The sequence below is a fragment of the Apaloderma vittatum genome, unplaced genomic scaffold (assembly GCF_000703405.1).
Source record: "Apaloderma vittatum isolate BGI_N311 unplaced genomic scaffold, ASM70340v1 scaffold6227, whole genome shotgun sequence".
In the NCBI taxonomy this organism is placed as follows: Eukaryota; Metazoa; Chordata; class Aves; order Trogoniformes; family Trogonidae; genus Apaloderma; species Apaloderma vittatum.
This window is the reverse complement of record NW_009726572.1, coordinates 8159-29889: the sequence shown is the minus strand read 5'-3', so window position 1 is coordinate 29889 and position 21731 is coordinate 8159. Positions and strand designations below refer to the sequence as shown.

The following is a 21731-nucleotide window of genomic DNA, read 5'->3' as shown; positions in this document are numbered from 1 at the left end:
TCCAGAAGCAGCCCAGCTTGGAAGGGAGGACGAGCGCTTCTCCCGTACTGATTAAAACCCCTCAGCGGGTTGCTTTTTAGGGTGGATTTCTATAAATGTCCAGTCGCTGAGACCAGCCTTTGGCTGGTGGTGGCAGCAAGCAGAGCTGCAGAGGAACTGCCAGCTCGTTTGGAGGAGATCTGAACCAGGCAGTCACAGCAGATTTCACAGGACCACACTTTCAACTGCTGGAGTCAGTGGAGACTTGAGGAACCAACAGCCACGCCGGCTCTGGGAGACCTCTTCTGTCATCATCACAACCCGGGGTGGCTTTGTGTGTCGTTCACTGTGTCATCCTCTTCCAAGATGTGCCCTTTGCGTCCCTGAAGAGGCTGTTCCCACTGTTCCACATTGCCGTGGCTTCCTCTGGTGTCTCCTGCTTGCTCTTTGGCTTCCACCCCAGAAGTCCTGGCCCGCGTCTGACGGGGGTTGAGTGCGCAGCCGCACCTGGGGGGAGACAGCGATGATGAGAAGCAGTGGGGAGTGCTGTACCACAGCCTGTGGCCCCTTGTGAGCCGATATATCCCATGCTGGGAATCTGGCCAGGAGAGGACCCTGCTTCCTGCACCTTCTCAGCTTGAGGACAAATTGCCCTTCCTAGGAAAAAAGGTAGAACTTGGAGGTTTGAGCATCCTTTTCTGTTGTCACTGCCGAGCCACTGTCTCCTCCTAAGCTGCTGCCATCACCCTCATCATGTGTCATTGTCTTGGTGATGTTGTTCTACCTGTCTTGCTTGTGCACTTCCGATCTGGAGGGTGTGGAAGGGGTGGAGAGCAAAGAGTTGCTAGACGGGAAGCGTTTTGGAGTGACCTTGGAGAAGAGGGGGCGCTGTGTGCTCGGCTCTTGTGCTGAGCTGGCTTCTGGGGTCCCTTTGGAAAAAAGCTCTGACAAAGATGGGATTAAAAAGGGAGGCGATGGTGGCTGGAGGACCAGGAGGAGCATTTATGGATTTTTTAGGTGTCTTCACAGCCCCAGGCCATCCCCAGCATGCAGTTTGTTTGGCAAAGGCTGTTTTTCCTGCCCCATGACCCCACCCCGGCGGTACGTCAGGCTGCGTGGCCACCCCAGCACAGGGGGATGCCAGGGACAGGTACCGTGGTGTGGGGACACAGACACGTGGGGGGTGCCGGCTGCCCATCTCGCTGCTCTGCAGGTGCCCCTCAGAGCTGCCCACCTTGGTGGGAAACATCTTGGAGCATCTGAAAGCTTTGGTGACTTGATGCAGTTTCCATCCCGTGTTCCTGACTCGCAGGGCAGGCAGGGAGCTATTTTTGGCTTTGTCTCCTCTCCTCTTTCTCTGAGGTCAGTCCAGCCACCACCCCCCATGTCCTGCACTGCAGCCACACCACCAAGCCAGCCCAGGATGGGGACTTGGATGATGTCCTCTGCACGCTGTGGCTGTGATACCTTCCCTGAGAGAGAGAAGGAGCAGGGGTGTGAGCTGGGAGCCATTTCCCAGCTGCTGGAACAGGTCTCTGTGACCCTGGTGACACGTGTGCCCGGACCGCAGGCTGGTGGCTCCCAGTCGCCAGCTGCTGACATCGGCAACGGTTCCCCTCCACAGGCACCGTTTCGCAGGGGTGCAAGTGGGGACAAGGCATGTGGGATTGCTTTTCAAATATATCCATATATCCATACACACACATATATATATTTGTGCACGCGTGTGTGTGTATATTTATAACTGTATTTTGAGGCAGCGAAGGACCTTGGTGAGAGCCGAGCACCAGCAGGAAAGCAGCCAAGGACAGAAAGTCTTGCATGAATTTTCCTCCCTCCGGCTGCCAGTCGCTATCTTTCTTTTTGTTCTTCCTTTTCTTCCCCCCTTTCCCCCAGCTCTCTAATCAGGAGGAGCAAATGGCGAGGCCTGGGGGTGCCAGGAGCACACCCGCAGCTTCTCGGCTCCGGCTTGCTGCTGGATGCCTGAGGATCATTATGCTTAATTTATTTTATTTTAATTTGGTGGGAAAGCTGGCAGCCTGGAGAGAGCGTGGATCTTTCGCCATCAGCTGCCCGGGCACTGCGAGTCGGATGCTGCCCGTGCCGGCTCGCCCTGAGCCCTCCAAGGGGGGCGAAAACGAGGGCTGCATCCCATCACGGGCGGTATTTTGGAGGGTCGGAGCTGCTGAGGAACCCAGCACGCCGGGAATCCTGGCAGGAGATGCACTGGAGCTGGGGACAGCACCTGGAAGATAAAAAAAGATCTTTTAAATGATCATTTTGTCTTCTCCTCGGTTCAGCGCAGCCTCCCATGGATAAATAGGCGGCATCAGTTCTGCTCGGACACGTTGGCCTTTCCATTTATTTACTCCTTTGCCTTATTCTGAGCGGGCAGCTGAGCCCAGGCCGTCTCCACACAGTCCCCAACTGGGTCCGGGTCCCTGCTTGGGGGATGCGTGTCCGTCCGTCAGATGCTCGGGACACACGGACACACCCAGCGGGTGCCGGGAGCCTGCGTGCGTTGCACGGTAATAAAGCTCAGGGGTTATACAGAGCTTTTCGTCGGGAAGCAGTTCTCTAAACATAAACTAATTAATCACTCGTGCCTACCTGTCAGGTCAATGATTCCTGAGATTTTTAATCTAAAAATATTTCCCTTTTGAAATCCAGATGCACCTGTTTTGGCAACTCTGCTTTTGATTTGTTTATTTGGGGGGTTTTAATTTTTTTTTTCTTTGCCCGTGTTGCTTTCCATTTGTATTTGAGCTTTTGATGTGCTATAATTAAGTGGGCTTTTTTTTTTTTTATCCTGCAAGAATAGGAATTTGATCTCTTTTTTTTCATAGCAAGTTTGTCTCTTGCCTATAGCCCGTCACGTTCCCACTTCCCTTTTCTTCTTCTAAGGATTTTGGCCACCTTTACCTCTTATTTCAGTTTATGGACCTCAGACCCCAAAACCATTTTCTCGATGAAATCTGTCCGCTGCCCTCAGATTTATTCCATGCAAAGTGTGTGGCTGGGTGCCTGCGGTGCCGTGGGGGGAGAGGCCAGTCCTGTTTCCTCAGGGCTCAGCACCTGACACCCGGCTCCAAATTTGGCACGATGCCCCCATCCCTCCGGATGGAAACAATCCTTCCTAGCCTGGAATTATTTATTATTAGCTCATCGTACTGGCAAATGTACTGTTGTTGGGGGAGTTTTCTATCTTTTTTTTTTTTTTTTTCCCCCTGACCTTCCCACCTTTGTGGACAGTGAATGTTTTAATTAAAAATGACAATATATACTCGAACCCTGAAAGTAATTATTTCAGTAGAATTTGAGGCTTTAAATAAAGCTCTTTCTAGTGTTAGCCAAACCTCTCAACAGAGTCTTTTATTTCCATTTTATACTGATAATAGCTATAGCCTTAACTTGTGTCAGGGTGAGGAAGACCATCCATGCCTGGATTTTTTAGTTACTCTGGTTTTACTTCCTATTGCCAACTGATTTTAGATTTTTTTTAATTTTTTTTTCTTGAAATGACCAGGAAAATCCCTTGCTCTTGTTTGTGCTGCAGATCCAGGGGGTCAGATTCATCTCAGGTGTAAGCGGGTTTATTAAACATTGCCCAGCTCTGGATGTGCACGAGTGTGTGCTCAGGGGCTGAGTGTGTGTTTAGAAAGTGCTTTTGAGCTCTTGTGCCAGATGAAATGGGGAAATACGATTCATTTCTCTTAGGAAATGCCTTTTTTGTTCACTCTCCGAGGATTTATTTTACTTATTTTGCAGCTGCACACACCTGTGCATGTGGAAATCTCAGGTTATGCTTCTGTGTTCAAACACAGATGCGGGAGACACACACCGAGGGGCACGAGGGCACCTCGATCCTTCAGACCTGGGACATCCCAAGTGGTTGGGATGCTCCCATGTGGTTTTTCCAGGAAAGCCCTTGCAGGAGAAGGACTTCTACTCGAAGCAGTAATTGAGGCAAAGAGTACAAAGAGGGGAGGAAAATTCTATTCTTGGAAAGCCACTCTGGGAGGATTAATTTATTGTTGTCCCTGTCCTTAGCATGGTTTAGACTTTACTGGAACAACTGGATTCTAAAGAGGAAAAGCATTTTCCAAAGAATGAAATGTATTTTGTACATTTTTTTCTTTGTTTTTGCACTACCTGCCCTCTCTGCCTGTATTTAAAGATGGGGAAACTGAGGCACGGTCAGCCGTGAGCTCTGTGCAGCTTTCTCTGCCATCTGGGGTTAGTGGCTGGTGCAAATGGTGCAGGATCAGGCTGCAGACACCACGTTAGGTGACATGAGAGGACCCCAGAAGAGCTGAGGTCAGAGCTAGAGACTTCCAGCTTCCCATCCCCTGCTTGGATTGGGGTATGAGTCTGACAGCAAGAACGGTTACATTTTTGGGGTTTTTGATTGGTATTCATAGCAATTTTGCTGTATATTTGAACACAAAGCTTGGCTTTCTGGGTTAGCTCTGCACTGAGTTTTCTGACAATCCTGCCCTACTTCTTCCTTGTGGGAATCATAAAATCATTAAGGTTGGGAAAGACCTCTACGATCATCAGGTCCAACTGTCAACCCAACACCACCATGACCACTAAACCATGTCCTGAAATACCACAGGGCAGGGAGGTGAGCGGGGGGAGCTGGAGAGCCAAGGAGCTGCGCTCGGTGCCCAGCGTGTGGAGCACCAGGATGCTCGCTGCTTTTTGGGGTACCTCTGGGAAAGAAGAAGTCCTGGTGATGGGGTCTGAGCCCCACCAGTCCAACTTGGGATGAACATCCCCCTTCCCTGAGTGAAGCCCCGAGATGCGACTCAGGTTTTCCTCTCCCCTTTGTGTCTCCTGCAGTGCTGAGCATCCGGGGAGCGCAGGAAGAAGAGCCCACGGACCCCCAGCTGATGCGATTAGACAACATGCTCCTGGCCGAGGGCGTAGCGGGCCCCGAAAAAGGAGGCGGCTCAGCTGCCGCGGCCGCCGCTGCCGCCGCATCGGGAGGAGCCGGCTCCGATAATTCAGTGGAGCACTCCGACTACAGAGCCAAACTCTCCCAGATCCGGCAGATCTACCACACGGAGCTGGAGAAGTACGAGCAGGTAACAGGCTCCTTCGCGGCGGAGGGCGAGGGTGTGGTGGGCACGGCATGGTGGGCACAGGAGCCGAAGCAGCCGGGAGAGGTGCTGGCGAGCGTGGGCACCACGGCGTGGATGTGCCCAGCCTGGATCGCTACTGACATCTATTGTCAGGAGCGCACGGGAAATGCCAACTGTTGCTTGGTATCCGAGTGAAAATGTGCTCCTTCAGGGTTGGGGGCTTGCGCTGGAGTGTGGCGGGAGAGTAGGCTCAGAATGGGTTGCCCCTCTGATTTTCAGTTTTCATGCCTCCCCTAATATCTTGCCGAAAATTTGCCCCGTGAAGGGGAGAGTCCTCTTTCAGGTGTTGGCCTCAGTGCAGGCAGTTTTCTAAGCAAACCTTGGATCAAAATCTTCCTTGAGTATTTTTTGTGCTTGAAAACTTCTTCCAGAAAAAGAAAAGGGAGGGGATTTTTTTTCTTGTGGAAAATGATTCTTAAAAAAATAAAGAAAAGGGAGGGGATTTTTTTTCTTGTGGAAAATGATTCTTAAAAAAAAGAAAAACGATTTGGGTCATGAATGCAGCTATTGGTAACAGCGGCAATTGCATGAAAAGCTTTGCAGGCCAGTGCTCAAAACCAGTTTCTTTCAAAAGCTTCCAGATGTTTTGCAGACCTCTCTTTGCCACAGCACGGCTTGCCCTTATGATAAATGGGGTTTCTACTCTCAGGTTGTGTGTTTTATGGAGTGCAAGCAAGAAAGCATCCCTCTCTTTTGGTGCAGGATGGGTTCTGCGGCCAGGGGCCGGGCGAGATTTCGAGTCTCTGGTTTAACACTGTCTCTGCCAATGCAACGAGGGCTGCATGACGAGCCAGCCCAGCTCCCCTGTTACCTGGCCAGCTGGATGTGGGGTGGGGTTATAGGGGATGTCTCCCCACTTCAGGTACCGCGTTGGCCAAGCTAAGGTTGCTGGCCAGCATCTGGTGTCGAGCTCCCAGAGGTGGGTGCCACTGGGTTGGAGCTGGAGTCAGGATGGCCAGGCAGGGCTCTGGTGTTGAAGAAGCCAAATGTGGTTGCACCATGAAAGGCATTTTGAGAGGGCATTAGAGGAGTAGGGGGAGGCAGGACCTGGGCAGCAGGCAGAGGACAGGTTGGGAGGGTGACTGACCTTCGTTGGCTGTCCTCAGCCGTTGCAGTCACTCCCTCGAGGCATGGAGGCGGGGTGGTGTGGCATGAGGGACATGGGTAGAAGTGGAGAGCATGTCAGGGCTCATCTTTTTGCCCCGAGGCTGAAGAAGGCGGGGAGAGAGACCCCTTGTCCTCTGCACTGAAGGCCAAGGAGAGACTCTTGACACAGCCAGGGACAGGCTTCAGGGAAGGACCTTCTACTTGGGCAGGAGTTTTGTTTGTTTGCTTTTCTAATTTTGTTTCTGCATCAGTTTTGCTCCCCGAAGGGACCCCCAGGTGAGAGAAACCTTCACCCCATCCCCATGGGGTGAGATGGGCCACATCCTTCCTTGTCACAACCCACCGATGGGGTTGGTTTTGCCACCGAGTTGCTTTGCAACTGGCTGAGCTGGTCCCCATCCCTGATCTCATCACCCATAGTTCTGCAAAAGCAGGGGTCAGGGCTTCTCAACCTCCACGCCCCTCTCTCCAATCCCACTATTGGTGGCTGGGAGAACTCAGTGTCTGGATTCTCACGGCATCTGGCTGCTGCTGTGACAGCACAGCGCTTGCTGGCAATTTTGCCTTTATTGCTCTTTATTTCATGCCAAGAGGAGACGATCTGAAGTTGCTTGGGTGTCTTGGGAGCGAAGAGATGCCTGGCTGAGAGCTCTCATAGCTGGTGCCCACCCCAGGAGGTGGGAGCTGTCAGCTGAAGCTGGTGATGGGCAATTGGAGGGGCTCTGCTGCCCTTGGGGGTGTCTCCTTGTTGGATCAGAGCCGTGGGTGGGGATTCAGCTTGGGAGGGTGTGATGAGAGATAGTAAGTCAAGCCCATGTTGCCAGTCCACAAAAACAGTGTTTATTTCACCTGCCAACCCCCTTTTCCCCATCATGGGGTGGGAACTGGGGACACTGTCCTCAGAGCGGCTGCCCATGTCCCAGGAGCACCGAAGGCTTCTTGAGCTATCAGTGTCCAAGTGCTGCTCTCAGCCTGGTTTTCGGGACTTCGTTCTGGGAATCGGAGGATCCTGTCATGCTCACGAGGTTCTCATGGGGATGGAGGAGAGGGCAAGGAAGTGGCCTTCATCTGGCCTCAAAATCCCTCCCGTGTCCCTGCGACTCCTCTTGCCACCCTGTCCTCACCGCACAGCATGGGGACAGCAGGAGCAGCCAGAGAGTGCTGTGCCAGCAGCAGGCTAATTGGGATTATTACCTGCTTGCCCTTACTTGTCAGGGCTCCTACCTCACTCAGACTTTAATTATTATCATTATTTACTTCTTATCTGATGTGCTAAGAGTGTGGAGCAGAGCTGTGTCTCTCTGGGAGCTGCTCCTGTGAAGCACAAGGAGCTCTGGAGGACTTACGGGGCTGGAGTCCAGCTGGGAAAGTGGGAGAAGGAACAGCAGGTCAGAAAGGTTCATGATCCGCCTTAGATATGTCCGTAGCTCCTCTAGTCCGATGCAGAGAAACAGTGGCTGGGACTTTTTCGTGCTTTACATGAGTCCTAGGGCCTCGCCTGCCCTGGCTCTGTGCATGATCCCCGAGAGCAAAGAAGTTGGTTCTTTCTTCTCTCAACATGTTTGTTGTGTGTCTCTTATGCCCTCTGCTTGGCAGATGAGAGAAATTTCCCTCTCCCTTGAGAGCCTCCATGCTCTTGCGCCGGGTCTGCCCTGAAGTCCCAGCCATTGGGGCCTCCCCTTGCATCTCCTTCCTTAGCAGCATCCCTACTGTCGACGCCGTCGAATGACCTTCCCATCCTGGGGTTTCTTTTGCTTTTCTTGCCATCCCAGGCATGCAATGAATTCACCACCCACGTGATGAACCTGCTGCGTGAGCAGAGCCGGACCCGACCTATCTCACCGAAGGAGATAGAGCGGATGGTGAGCATCATCCACCGCAAGTTCAGCTCCATTCAGATGCAGTTGAAGCAAAGCACGTGTGAAGCCGTCATGATCTTGCGCTCCCGATTTCTGGACGCACGGTGAGTGCACCCCACCAAACCTTTCTCCACACCCACCATGCAGTATTTTTCAGGCCCTGGAGAGGTGTTTTGAGGTTCTGGAGTGAATTCAGGTCCATCTGAAGGGCCGTGTCTCTTGGTCTTGAGCCGCAGAGGCTGTTTACCTTCTTGATCCTTTGGTTGTCTGCAGCTGAGCAGGAGAGGATTCAGCAGTTCAAGACATCCAGTCTCTGTCTCAGGGAGGCTCCGAGCAGTACCTTGAGAATTTCACATCCTGTTTTTGCTGTGGCAGAAGGAAATTCCACGACATGTTCCAACAAACCTCTGTGGTGAAAATGTGCACTTTGGTTAGGGGTGAAAGCTAATCCTCCAGCCCATCCTATCCCCTCTAGGTTCTTTTTCTTCTGTTGCCATTGCCCCAGATTTTTTTTTTTTTTTTACTATAGAATTATTTCACTCTCCAAGCTGGTCACGTGCAGGCTGTGGATTGGACTGCAGCTTAGGATGAGGAGGAGAGACAGCTACACTGGGGGTATGAGACAAGAGGTAACAGACAGATAATGCCCTGTTGTGGATGGAAAAGACTTCACCAGGGGTCTGTCTAATGCTGCTCTCTCAGCACAGAGCTTTGCAGAGTAGCACTGATGTCTTTGGCCACAGCAGCGAGGTGTTGGCAGTCACCTTCCCAGGTGGAGGATCTGGGTGCTCTTCTGTGAGCTGGAGGATAATCTGAGGCAGAGACTTACTTGCTTTGGAGGGTGCTGAGAGTAGAGTCACGAATGAGGTGCAGATGAGAAGCTTTCTGGCCATGAGTCTATTGTATTCCATGCTCCCTGGAGCAGGGGAAGGAGGGAGGGAAGCAGGGAGAGTCAAGAGTATCTAAAATTGAATTTGTACTTCTGGGTCCCTGGCACTGATTCCCTTTCCTTTTCCTTCTATTTCTCTCTCTTTCTTCATGCTAAGGCGGAAGAGACGAAACTTCAACAAGCAGGCTACGGAAATCCTGAATGAGTATTTCTATTCCCATCTCAGCAACCCTTACCCCAGTGAGGAAGCCAAAGAAGAGCTAGCCAAGAAATGCGGCATCACGGTCTCACAGGTGAGAGGGCTCAGAAATACAGCAAAGGCAGCTACTGGCGCACCTTAGCGTGGTGAGGGGCACTCCGGGCCTCCATCGAGTCAATCGTGTCCCGATGTTGGGCGTTTAATTACTAAATGGGTTTAGCACAAGTTAGTCTAAATGAGAGCAGACGGCAGACTTGCAGATCAAAGCCATGGGTGGGAAAGGAGAATCTGGGAGAGGATTTAGAAGGGATGAAGACCTCATGGAGCGATGGCTGTGTGTGTTAACAGCACAGAAATGATGTGGCATGACTCACAGAGGCAAAGTCTTCCTCTCGAGGAATTTGTGCTGAGCTGGCTTCCAAGAAGAGCTCATTTGAGCTTCGAGTCCATTCTTCAGGCCAACGGATTCAAAGGCAGTGAGAAGAGGTGCGCAGATTTTGCACGATAGGCTAGAACAGACAAGGTTGTGGTGGGCAGGGTTTGGGTCAGACAGGCTAATGGTTATAGCTTTTGCTCAAGGAGGGTGGGCTGTCTCAGGGTCATTTCTCTCTGTCATTACTCTTGCGCTGCGGAGCATGACATCTCCCTGACTTGCTTATCCCTCAAAGAAAGGTGGTCAATAAAAACAAATGGAATTATTTCCATACGTTCAAGGCAGCCACGTAGTTGCTGGAGTCTGCAGCTTTGGCTCTGTAGCTGCTGGGATTTGTGAGGATTGCAGTCAGTCCTTGAAGTGTTCAGCTGTACGTTGCTCAGGCCTGCCCTTCTTTCGTTCCCCTCTTTTTGGAGCAAGCTGTGTGATCGAAAGCCGATCTTTATGGCCTCTACTGGTCTTGACTTCATGTGAGCTTAGCGCTCCCTCTGGGCTCCCGTTGAGTTCCCCATCTTGGGCCACTTCCCAGCCGCAGGCACATGCCTGTTCGTCGCTTGTGTAAACTGAAGGCAGCAGTAGCATCTGGTGTCCTTGTGAGAGCATGTCTGCCTTCAGCGGGAGCAACGGCGTCCAAGGGTAGGTGTCGTCACCGTGTCGAATGCCTGCCGAGTGACTCCGATTGCATCCCCTGGGCCCGAAGACCCAAATGTTGATTCTGCCCAGAGTTACCAGGGAGAGACATATTGGCTTAACTAAAGCTACAGCTGTCCTGATGCTTCCCCTCTCACTTTTAATTCATCTGTTCACACTTACAACTTCTCCTTCACAAAGAGAAAATGCTCAGGAGAAATGCTGCACTTAGGATGACTGTGCTGTACGAAGGCTGTTTTGTGCCTGTCTCCAGGATTTCCCTCCCTTCTTTGTGCAAAGAAGGTAGAAGCAAACACACACCCAAGTCTCTGTTCTTTCTGAAGCTAAGTGGAAACATGACACAGCATAAATCTGTGCAAATCATGAGCAGAGTTGATCTGCACTCAAAGTCTGGCTGGGGTAGACAGGTTCTTTGCTTCACAAGTTCTGTGATGAAGATCGATTGTGGTGGCTGTTTTTCCCGACTGTTTTTCCCTGCGGTGCTCAGAGTTCACCCACTGGCTCCAGCATTTGAAGCCAGAAGAGCTGTTGTAGAGATAGCCAAGTGAGAAGATCACGAAAGGAGGATGTTGTCATTAATGAGAAAGCTGGACCAGGAAGTGGAATGGAGCTCCTCCCAAACAGCACCTGCTCCTGGCGCCATCTGAGTGTTCACTCTCTCATCTGGTTTGGGTGCTGATCTGAGTTACTACCTTTTGCCTCCCCAGAGTCTCTACAGGTAGTATTTTCTTTTTCCTGCTCTGCAGCAGTGCAGGACTGGAGACCTGCAGTTCAGTAGCAGGTGAATTGGTGGATGAAGCCGCCTCTGCAGAAGCTGCTGGAAGCTCTTAAGAGCACTGCAGATAGAAATCTTTCGAAGTCTCACTGAAGAGGTTGATCTGCTAGCTCAAGATTGCAGTTCCAAGCAATCTTAGGAGTGTTGGAGCTCTCTTAGGAGAGTTGCATCTTCCTCTGACATTTGTCCATTCTCTTCATCCTGATGGGCTTTCTCAAACAGGGTCAGTAGTGGCTGGAAATTATTTTTTGCTTGGAGACCTGATTCTCTGTGTTCAGGATTGTCAAAGAAGAAGCTGAGAGCTGCTTCCCGAGCTGTACATTGAATATTTCCCGTATCTTCTCTGAAATTTTTCAGTGTGATGTAGCACCCACAAGTGAACAGGATTGTCATCAGCAGGGCACTGAGCTGGATTTTGGGAATGCTGAGTTCATGGTGGTTTGGGAGGTACCCTGAAACTTTCCCTGGGAAGCAGTTCTGGCCAGATACCACAGTCTGATTTCGTAGACTTCAGAGTTATGCCATCTAGGTGCTGAACCTTTGATGTGTAAACTTTGGGGTGTTTATCCAGACACCTGGCAGGTTGTCCAGGCGATTCTACCGTCAAGCATTCATTCTGCTGACCCCAGGATATCACTGCTCAGACCTTTCCTTGGGGCTTCCCGAGGTTCATGCCTTGCACTGCTGCAGGCACGGGGAAGCAGCTTTTGCCAAGACTGGATGAGCGAAGCTGCACCGCTTCATTCCTCCTTCAGATCTGGCCCATCATTTTCAGCCCTGCTTTATGACTTGTGAAGAAGTTCATCCTGCTTCTGTATTTTTTAAAAAAAAATTCACTAGCCCGCTTCAGCACACTCTTAGGCACTTTGGCGCATCAGTCCCCTACTGGTCTCTGAGGAAACACAATGGAAACATCTCCTGCCCCTTTCCAAGGGACATACTTCTTCCTTGGGACCAAAGTTAGGTCTTACACCGAGCCCTGCGCTCCCTCTACAGCCTTCCCCTGAACCTCCTGGTTTGTGTAGCAGCTCGTGCTAAACCATACATAGCATCCACTTCTGCCCTTTTGCACTGGTTTCACTCCGATGATCAAAAGCAGAGCTTCAGTGATATCAAGGCAATCTTGTGTGGCAGCCAGACCCAAGTAATTCATCACAAGTTCTCCCTGAGAGCTAGGCTGGCTTCTCCAAAGGAAGGAGAAAGGGCATCTAGGAGTCAGAGCATCTGTCCCCTGTCAAAGAGGCAAATAAAAAGTTCCAAAATGACACATAACTGTTTTCAAATTGTGCAATTTCAGGGTGATTTGACTCTCATGTTTTCTTAAGGCCATCTGATGTTTTCTTGGGGGTCAGTCTAGCAGTTCCTGTGGACCATCCCCTTAGTGGACATCCCATCTATAGAGGAGCCAGATAAATCTGCACAAACCCAGCGCTCTCCGGGAGATCCCACCGCCTTGCCTGGGCTTGGTGTAGCACATGCAGGCAGAAGGTGCCTCCTTCCAGGAAAATGGGGGAGAAAAAGAATATTATGCACTGCTTAACCTGAACTAATCCACCTTCCTCACCCAGCTGCACTCACCAGAGCCGAAACGTTAACGTCTTTGTCTTCTCTTAAACTTACTCTAGGTATCAAACTGGTTTGGAAATAAGAGAATCCGGTACAAGAAGAACATAGGTAAATTTCAAGAGGAAGCCAATATTTATGCTGCCAAAACGGCTGTCACGGCTACCAATGTGTCAGCCCATGGAAGCCAGGCTAACTCACCCTCAACTCCCAATTCAGCTGGTTAGTTTTTGTTTTTTTTTTTATTTTGGGTTGTTAATGTTTGGTTTTTTGTTCGTTTCCTCCCCTCCCTGTAATCTCTCTCTTGTTTTCTCCTTTTGGTTATTTCAGTTTTCGGTTTTGGTTGGCTCGTTATTGTGGTCTTTCAGAAAAAAGAAAAAGAGAGACGGGTTTGGGTTGGGGGAGGGGGATTCTTTGCTTTTTTCCTCCTCTTTTTCCTTTTCTCTTTTTCTTCTCTTCCCCTTCCCTGTTCTGTTTTTTGTTGGAAAAAACAATGTGATCAGATTTTGTGACTGATGGTGCCGCATTGGGGGTTGTATGCATGGACGGTAAACACAAAACCAGAAAAATGGTCTGAAAAATGTTGCTGGGATTGTTTGAACTTTGGGGAGAGGAAAAAGGTAATTAAAAAGTCATTGCATAATGGTTTTATTTCACTGGGGCTGAAAGAATGAGTGATCCAAATGGATAAAATCCAGCATTTCTGGGATGTCCTAACGTGCCATTATGGGGATTGTTTGGGGTAGATTTTTATCCTTTTGATTTTCTTTCGCTTTTGGTTACCTTTGATTGCTTTCATGACAGTGTCTGGATCACCTGCAAGAGTGTGCTCGGTGTGAATTTTTATTTTACCTTTGTGTCAGTGCGATCCAGGAAATCCATGGGTTGTTCCCTTCCCTTTCCCCCTTTCCTGCCCGTTTGCTGTGGTTTCCATTTGTTCGTTTTGAGGGTCAAAGACACGGAGCCCTTTGCCCAGATTTCAACTCCTCTGCTAGAGAACGATGCTTAGTTCCTGCGTGGTGCTGGCCACGGGGAATGGCCAACCCAAAAATGATCCTGGGCTGCAGTCAGCTCCCACAAGCAATTGAAAATTGGGATCTGTTTAGAAGGAGGGCATAAAAAAGTGAACTTTGTGGGTGCCGTGTACTTTGTTATATCTGTGTGTCTGTTTTCTTTTTAGGGGTGGGAGGGAAAAAGTGGGAATGTGCCTCTCACGTGCCTTTGAGCTCGGTGTCTGCTCATGGTACCCTTTCACCAGGGTGTGATGCTTGCTGTTTTCAGGTAGGCTGCCTAAAAGGAAGGAAGTGGTGAGGGAGCACAGAGCATGGTGGGCAGCAGAGGAAGCTGGATGTTAAGCAGACCACCCTGCAAAGGCTGGTTGCTCTCAGGACATGCTTCTGTAGTGAGGGCAACCCTGCCTGTGACAGGTAGCAGAGGAATTGCATCTCAGAAGCATCTCCAGATCCTGGAGGATTTGAGTGGAAAGTGGAGAGCCAGAGGTCAAAACGAGGGGTCTCTGGCTGATCTCCCAAACCTAAACCCCTAGCTGGAAGGCAAAAGCAGTCCATCACCCACAAGCTGATGTGGTAAGCAGTCGCTGATGGCTCTGCTGGGGAGCTCATCCACACCTTTCAGGGACTTACGTGGGTGGCTTGCATGGAAGTAGAAGAGTTGGGCAGTGGAGAGAAGTCCCTTCACACACTCCCTTCATTTCCAGGGGATGTGTTACTTACTAGGGGTCTGCCCTCCAGAGCCACCTAGAAATACTGCCGGGAGGCATCTCTGCCACCTCCTGCTCGCCCAGGGCTGCCTGTGAGTGAGCTGTGCCGTCTGCTCCGACTTGGCTGAGGTGCTCAGAGGGCTCAGGGAGATGCAGACAAGTTTTGTAGGGCCAGAGGGTTTGCAGGAATTTCGTTTGATTCTTTTCTCTTTAGTTTGTTCAGTTTCCCATCCTATGTGTTCCCCCCACACCCCTTCTCCTTTCAGTGTTTGAACTGCTGAAGATTTAGGTGCTGTTTTAAAAATGTCATCCTTTCCAAACAGCTCATTCAAAATACCTTGTGAGGTGAGATCTCGTGACATGAACACCCCCCTGTAGAAAAGGCCGAGGGGTAGAGAGCAGAACTCTGTGTGTGCTGAGGGAGATGCCCACGGCCTGTGGTGCTGTCCCACAGTCCACATCAACTTGGACCAGAGAGGCACAGCTTTTCTTCTTCTCCTCTTTCTTCAACTGGAGTCAGAGCCAAAGGTCTGGAATAGCAAGGGAAGAGCTTCAGATTGCTTAAATGGTTTGGATCTGGCCCACATGTAGTGGAATAGGCATTTCCCCAGTGCCTGCCCAGTTAAATAGCGCTCCAGTGCGAGGCTGCTTCTTTGCTTTCCCCACAGGCAGTAACACGGCCGTTTCAAAGATAAATTGGCCAGTACCCTGCAGTAAACAGCAAAGATAATCCCTGGATAACACTATGCTTTCAAGGAAGGACAAACAGTCTTGTTATTAACGGGTAAGACTTGAGCTCCTGGGTCCTCTTTCTGGCTCACTTGTCTGCACTCCAGAAACATCAACCTCTTTTCACGTGCCTAATGTGCCTGCAGTGCTGAAGCAGCACATTAATGCAAGGGGAGCTTGTGGGCCATGGAGATCCTTCTTCTGCAAGAAGCAAGGTGTTTCTAACCTGGCCCAGATTCCACCACCCTCCCTGTACTCTGCAGCGGCAGCAGAGCAGCGGTGAGGTCCCACGGTCAGCACTGCAGCAGCCTCTGGGTCAGCTTGCAGAGATCGTGGGTTTGAATGTCCTCTCCTGAGAAGACAGCTGGAGGAAGGGCCTCAGGATTTTATCTCCAACAGTGGCCTCCCAGGTTGAGATCTCCCCAGCAGAACCATGTGAATGTAACAGCTCAGTCAAGCATCCCTGTATTGTCACTCTGTCGGGCAAAGGCGCATGCTGAGGACATCTGGAGTTGTGTGACCTCCCCTCCTTTGGGTTTTCCCACAGGCGCTAGCACCGAGAAACACACCTGTACACACTAGGTCTGAAATACCTGTCTGTAAAAGGTTTGGAGGATGGTGCCAAAGGCCATGAGCCATCCAGATTTGCTGAATTGCCCTGGGAGGAATTTGAAAGTGGACGAAGAGGTGAAGGACTAAGATGGATCGATTTACACCATGGACTTCTTTCTCTTTTCAGATCATTGTCTGAGACTTTGATGAGGAAGGAGCATGAAAAAAGATAGGAGTTACTGGGAGCTGGTAGAACCTTCTGGTTTAAATACGTTGAAGGGCACGTGGAAAGAAAGAAAGTAGGCAGAGGACAGGTCATGAGAAACAACTGACCCTGGAGGACCGTAATGTTGGAAGAGGAGGTAGAACTGGATGTGATGGGACCTGGGACAGGAGCTAAATTCATTTCTGCTGTGGCTGCGCAGGCCCATCTGTTCTCTGCATTGATGCCCATGTTACCGGAGATCGGTGAATGGCTACAGTCAGTCAAAGAGATTGGCCACACATTGACAAGGGCAAAGATTGCATCTGTCTAGCCATCTGGCACGTTCAGAGCAGGGTCCCCCATCCTCAGTCACCCAGGCCTGAATGTCAAACACCTTTTCATCCTGAATACGCAGTTGGGCTTTATCAGCCAGATGTTCAAATAAGCTGAGATGTCTGGCTCATTTGGGCTAACAACTCCCCATCCTCACTTTGATCGCCTGGACAATCTTAGCACAAAAACCACATGGCAAATGAAAGCTGTTTTATGTGGGCAGACCCTTTTGCCAGCCAGAGTCCTCAAGGGCCACACACAGGTGATGACATCCAGTGAAATCTTCCATGCAGAGCAGCCAAAATTGTCCTGAACTTTTTTTTTTTAAATTCTCCCCCAGCTCACCATTTTGTTTTGTAAAAATCTTCTTACATTTTGTAAAAATCTTCTTGCAAAACTGCTAGTTGAGGAGATCTTGCTGTCTGGAAATGTATTTCATCAGGCACAGACCTGACTCTTGTATCTTCTCTGCCTTCCGCCGTTTGTGGCAATCACTTGTGCAGAGCACAGCGCTGGAGAGGACCTTACTTCAACAGAGGCTTTTCTGGTTATGGTCTCACTGTTTCAAGTGTTGATTTGCAAGAGAAAAAAATGTCCTACTGGGTTATCCTAGGCTTTAAGACCCAATATCAAACTCAGTAGTTTTGTCCAGCTGAGGAGCTACGTGGTCCATCAAGTTCTCCCCTCATCTTTGGCCATGGTAGAAACACAAGGAAAAATTACAGGGGAGGTAAATTCCTTGCTCTCAATGCATATATGTCATTGCCATTGGCTTCAGCTAGGAGTCTTGAACACGTGGCCAAAGTTGACCTCAGTGGTTCAGTGGGCTGGATCTCTGTCTCACTGGTGGTAGGTGGTATGAGGCAGCAGATGAGACTGGCTTGATTTCAGCTCCAGTGAACACCATTACCATGTTTGTTTATTCTTGATGCCATTTGAATTATTGGATGATTTAGAAAAAAATTATGTTGGAGGTCCTGGATGAACTGAGGTGGAAGTTGAGACTGTCAAAACATCAGAGAAGCTGAAGAAGCAGCTCTCTGAAGAGATGGAGAAGGGGTGCAAGAAATACCAGCAGTCAAGCTTGTGAAGATTTTTGTATTGGAGGCAAACTCGAAGTGGGTTTTGCTCATCAGAAATGTTACGAGTGGAAAAGATTTGTGGATATTTGATGTACGCTTTTACCCAGTGGCAAGATCTGACTGCCATAGCTTGTTGAAACATTTCCAGCACTCTTTCTGAAGCTGGTGATGACCTGATAGAAACACAGAATCACAGAATTGTTGAGGCTGGAAAAGACCTCTGCGATCATCAAGTCCAGCCTGTGACCCAACCCCACCACATCAACCAGACCACGGCACTAAGTGCCACATCCAGCCTCTCCTTAAACACCTCCAGGGATAGTGCCTCCACCTCTTCCCTGGGCAGTGCATCCCAGTGCCTGATCACCCTCCCCCTGAGGAAGGGCTTCCTGAGATCCAACCTAAACCTTCCCTTCAGGCCATGTCCTCTCGTCCTGTCACTGGTTGCCCAGGAGAAGAGCCTGACTTCCACCTGACTATAACTTCCCTTCAGGTAGTTGTAGAGTGATAAGGTTCCCCTTGAGTCTCCTCCAGGCTAAACTCAACACTGAAGAATAGTAGTGGTAGGTGTTGGGTGCCTGGACGCTGAAGATGAGCTGCTGTTCCACGCTGCCACAAGTCATGAAAAGTGTTGGTTTTTCTGGTGATGTTTTGTCTACACACAGTATCATCAAGGGATTCCCATGCCAAGATCAGAGGCCTTTTTTCCCAGGTTCACAAGCTCAAAGATGGTTGTTACCTCTCAGTTCTTGAGAAACCCCAGATCAGATGATGACCTTTGAAGACTTTTGCTGTGTTTCCAGTGGAGGGACAGGTTCGATTTATGATGGAGCCTCCTCTACAGTGGAAGGATTTGACTTGTATTCCCACATCTTACCTCCGTGGAGAATACTGGAGTCTTAATTTTCAGAGCGTTTCACATCCCTGCCCCCTCTCCCACCCCAGTGCATCAGCCCCTCTTAGCCATGAGACTTTGGGCCATCGTAATTTTCGCTCGTGGCCAGGGCACAGACGGCAGAGTGCTGAAGCAGCAGAGCAGCAGCGCAAAGGGCTCTCTGCAATTACGGCTCTGATACGAATGCATCCGTACGTGCGGGGCCATTGGTATGCGCATATTTATCTCTGCATCCACATCAGCGGCAAGACATATTTACCGTTTAGATATGCACATATATTGTAAAAATACCCTGTGCCAATAGCACTGTATATCTTGTAAGTGACATCTCCGGCGCTCCTCATGATTTCCAAGGCACTGGCGCTCTTCAGAACTAGAGTTTGTGGCTGTTTGTTTATTTTTATATCCTCCCTTCCAGTCTGAATTTTATGACCGGGTTTGTTAAGTTTTGATAAAATATCAGTTAAGTTTATGGCATTTTTACTTGTTATTTTAATTTTCTTTTGGTAGGGGAAGGTGAGATGACATGTTGCTCTGCTGAGGGCAGAGCGATAGTGGTGCCCTCTGAGGTGCTCAGGGATTCCCGAGTCCTTTTCCCGGCTCTGCCACAGATTATTTGTGGTTTCTGCTCGCCTTAAAGGAACAGGAGAATGTGCTCTGCTTCTTGTGAGCAGTAGCTGCAAAGACCTTTGGTTCTCAGCCACTGCAGCGGTATGAAGCCGCGTTACTGCCCTGTGCTTTTGTGCCGGTAGTCAAAGCAATCGTTTAGAAAAGGAAAACATCTTTTAATATGTGAAAAGTGCCTGTATTCATGCTTAAGAGTTGAGCAGTGTCAGGGTGGGCTATCCTCAGTCTGCCTGCTCGTTTCCCTAGGTTTTTCGCCTTTAAAATAGCAAGTAAGCTGAGAGGTTGGGAAGTGACAGGAGCCCTTTGCCAGCTGAGCAGAGGAGGTGATGGTTACAGCTGCCTCCTGACTAGTCCCGGTTGTTTTACGCAGCGCTGTGGGATTGCTCTCTGGAACAGGCTGGGCAGGGTTGACAGTGAGCACAGGCAACGAGCTATTCCTGGCTCTGCTCTTTTCAGGCTCCAGTGGGAGGGTCCTGATTGAAGACTCGCTGTGCACAAGATGAGTCTTTCTCTTGACTGTCTTGGGCATTGTATCTAGCAGTGATGTTTCTGCTTTCCTTCAATTCTGACAATTGCCAGCACCTGACAAAAGGGCCAGTTGCAAAGAGAGCAGCAGAGAGTTTAGTGAACATGAAGTCTCCAGCATAGATCTCCCGCCTGCTCCCTGACATTTCTTGGAGGTAACTTCCTTCAGAGGAGCCTTCCTGGTCCACCTCCAGGGCAGAGCTGGGGTCTGTCCGGTGTTTTTTCACTCCCCAGCAAAGGGAGGGGGATTGCCAGGCATTTCTCAGAGCGTACGCATGAGCCATAGTTGGGCAATTCCACCAGGACTGTGGTTGCCAGTCTTCCAAGCTGGAAATGGCAGTGGAGATGATGAGAATGTATTTGGGGTTGGAGCTGAAAGCGTAGCTGACCTGGGCCCCTGAAGTCTCTCCTTTCCAAGGCTAACGTCATGTATATAACCAAACCTTGCACGTTGAGCTGTCTCACACTTAACGCGCTGATCTGCACGATAAGTTCTTAAATAATCCCATAAAACCTTTTTATTTATTTTTAACGCACTTCCCTCCTTCCCTGCTTTCCAGTTACAGGATAGAACGGGGAACTTCTCCCGTTCAGTAGTTGAGGAGATGCTCACATATCTCAAAGCTGGAAGCAGAAAACCTTGTTTCTGCAAAGACGGGATTTTCTTTTTTTCTTTTCATTGGTGGTTTCTTTTTTTCCTCCCGATCCCATCCAGTTGTCTTCACCGCTATCATTTTTTTAGCGTAACGTTGGCGACTGGTGCATGCAGTGAGGAGTTCACTTACAGAGCTCGTTCTCCTGGGGCAGCTGGCCCAGGAGGGCTGCGACACCCTCGCGTTCTCTCACGGCCCATCACGATGACCGACACTTGCCGACGTGATGGGTACGGGGAGTCCAGCCCAGATGCCTTCACTTTTTTGCGAGCCTTCGCTCCTGATGTGCTACAGTTCCGCCAGCGATGGGTTCCTGGTGTCCTGAAGCAAACCCCATGCACCGCTCCCTCGCAGAGCTCCCCGTGGCTCAGTGGGAGCTTCGGCCGTGGGGCTGGGGGGTGTCCGGATGTGCTCACCCCGCCGAGTGTAGACTCACCCACCCTGAGCTGAGCGTCTTGGGAATGGCAGCGGCGTGGGCCTGGTTCTGCCCGCTGAAAAGGCCTCCACTCTCAATAGCGAGGCTTGTTTGGGTAACCCTGTTCTCGAGAGCCAGGTGGATCCCTCCAACAGCCGAGATTTTCAGAGCTGCCTGAAGGATTTTGGTGCCCTGAAATGAAGAGAAAGGGCTGTCCGAGTCCTCCAGCCTGGGTTTTGTTTGTCTTGGTCGAAAGCATGAAGAATCCTTCCTCCAGCTGAGGAGCTGTTGAAGAATGTTCTTGGCATTGAGCTGTAACAACATGTGGCTTTGAATAACCTCAAGAGTGCATCCTTTTTTTTGCTTGCTCTGTTCTTCATACTACTAACCTGACTGTGTGTTTTGTTTTTGTGGTTGCTTTGCATGTTGTTCCTTCCTCTTGGCTGAGAGTCATGGGGTGGATCTTTTTTCCTTTCTGTGATTCAGGTGCCTCATTCTTTCCTTTCCAGGTTCTTCCAGTTCTTTTAACATGTCAAACTCTGGAGATTTGTTCATGAGCGTGCAGTCTCTCAATGGGGATTCTTACCAAGGGGCCCAGGTTGGAGCCAACGTGCAGTCACAGGTAGGGACCCATCCGATGTACTGCCAGTGAATGCATTAGTGTTGGAGGAGCCTTTGATTGTATTGGCACTTCTCCCTCCCGTCCGAAAAGAGCAAATCTCAACCAGCACGAACGAACCAACCAACACTTAAAAAAGGCGAACCAAACCAAAACCAACCAACCAACCAAAATAAGCAACAGCAACAACCACAAAAAAAAAAAAATCAATCCAAAAGAAACCAAAACCAAACACCTGATCGAACCAACAACCATGGTCTTAAGGAGACTTGCCCACACTTTGTGAATGCATTTGGCTCTGGCTTGATAGTCGTACTAGCAGGAGAGGAGGTTTAGGAGAACAGGCACGAACTCAAACTAAAGCAGCTGAGGTTTAGATTCTGCTTGCTTTATTCTTCCAAGGGAAGGGGCCAGATGTTTGGACTGGTGTCTCGTTGTCACAAGGCTTCCACTTACTCCTTTGATGCCGAACCAGGTGTCTGCTGAAAGGCAAGAAACGTTCAAATACACAGATTTTTATTTTTTTTTGATTAATTAAAAGCCACCCTTCACCATCTCCCCACCTCCCCAAAGCACAGGCATTCAAACCACCCACGTACACACCAGCAAGACAGAGCAGGGGACCTTTGAGCAGCGTTACTGAAACATCAACCCATGCTTTGGGCAAAAGGAAAGATTCTAAAACAGCCAGGAACCTCACTCAGGTCTCCCACCTCCCATCTGATGTCCAGATGTGCCATGAGTCCAGTCTCTGGCGTCTAAGGCTCTCTGTTG

The 21731-nt window shown here is 49.9% G+C and overlaps 1 protein-coding gene across 1 annotated transcript in view; it reads left to right on the top strand.

The window, feature by feature from the left end:
- Nucleotides 1–4824: 4824 nt before the first annotated feature.
- The window catches only part of LOC104276874 (pre-B-cell leukemia transcription factor 1), a gene marked incomplete at its 5' end in the record, with an annotated part of 24926 nt that continues 8019 nt past the window's right edge, over nucleotides 4825–21731 (top strand). The window contains 5 exons of the mRNA XM_009873330.1: nucleotides 4825–5069; nucleotides 8006–8196; nucleotides 9139–9274; nucleotides 12665–12824; nucleotides 20848–20960. Coding sequence (XP_009871632.1) covers nucleotides 4825–5069; nucleotides 8006–8196; nucleotides 9139–9274; nucleotides 12665–12824; nucleotides 20848–20960 — 845 coding nt within the window. The remainder of the gene's footprint in view (nucleotides 5070–8005; nucleotides 8197–9138; nucleotides 9275–12664; nucleotides 12825–20847; nucleotides 20961–21731) is intronic.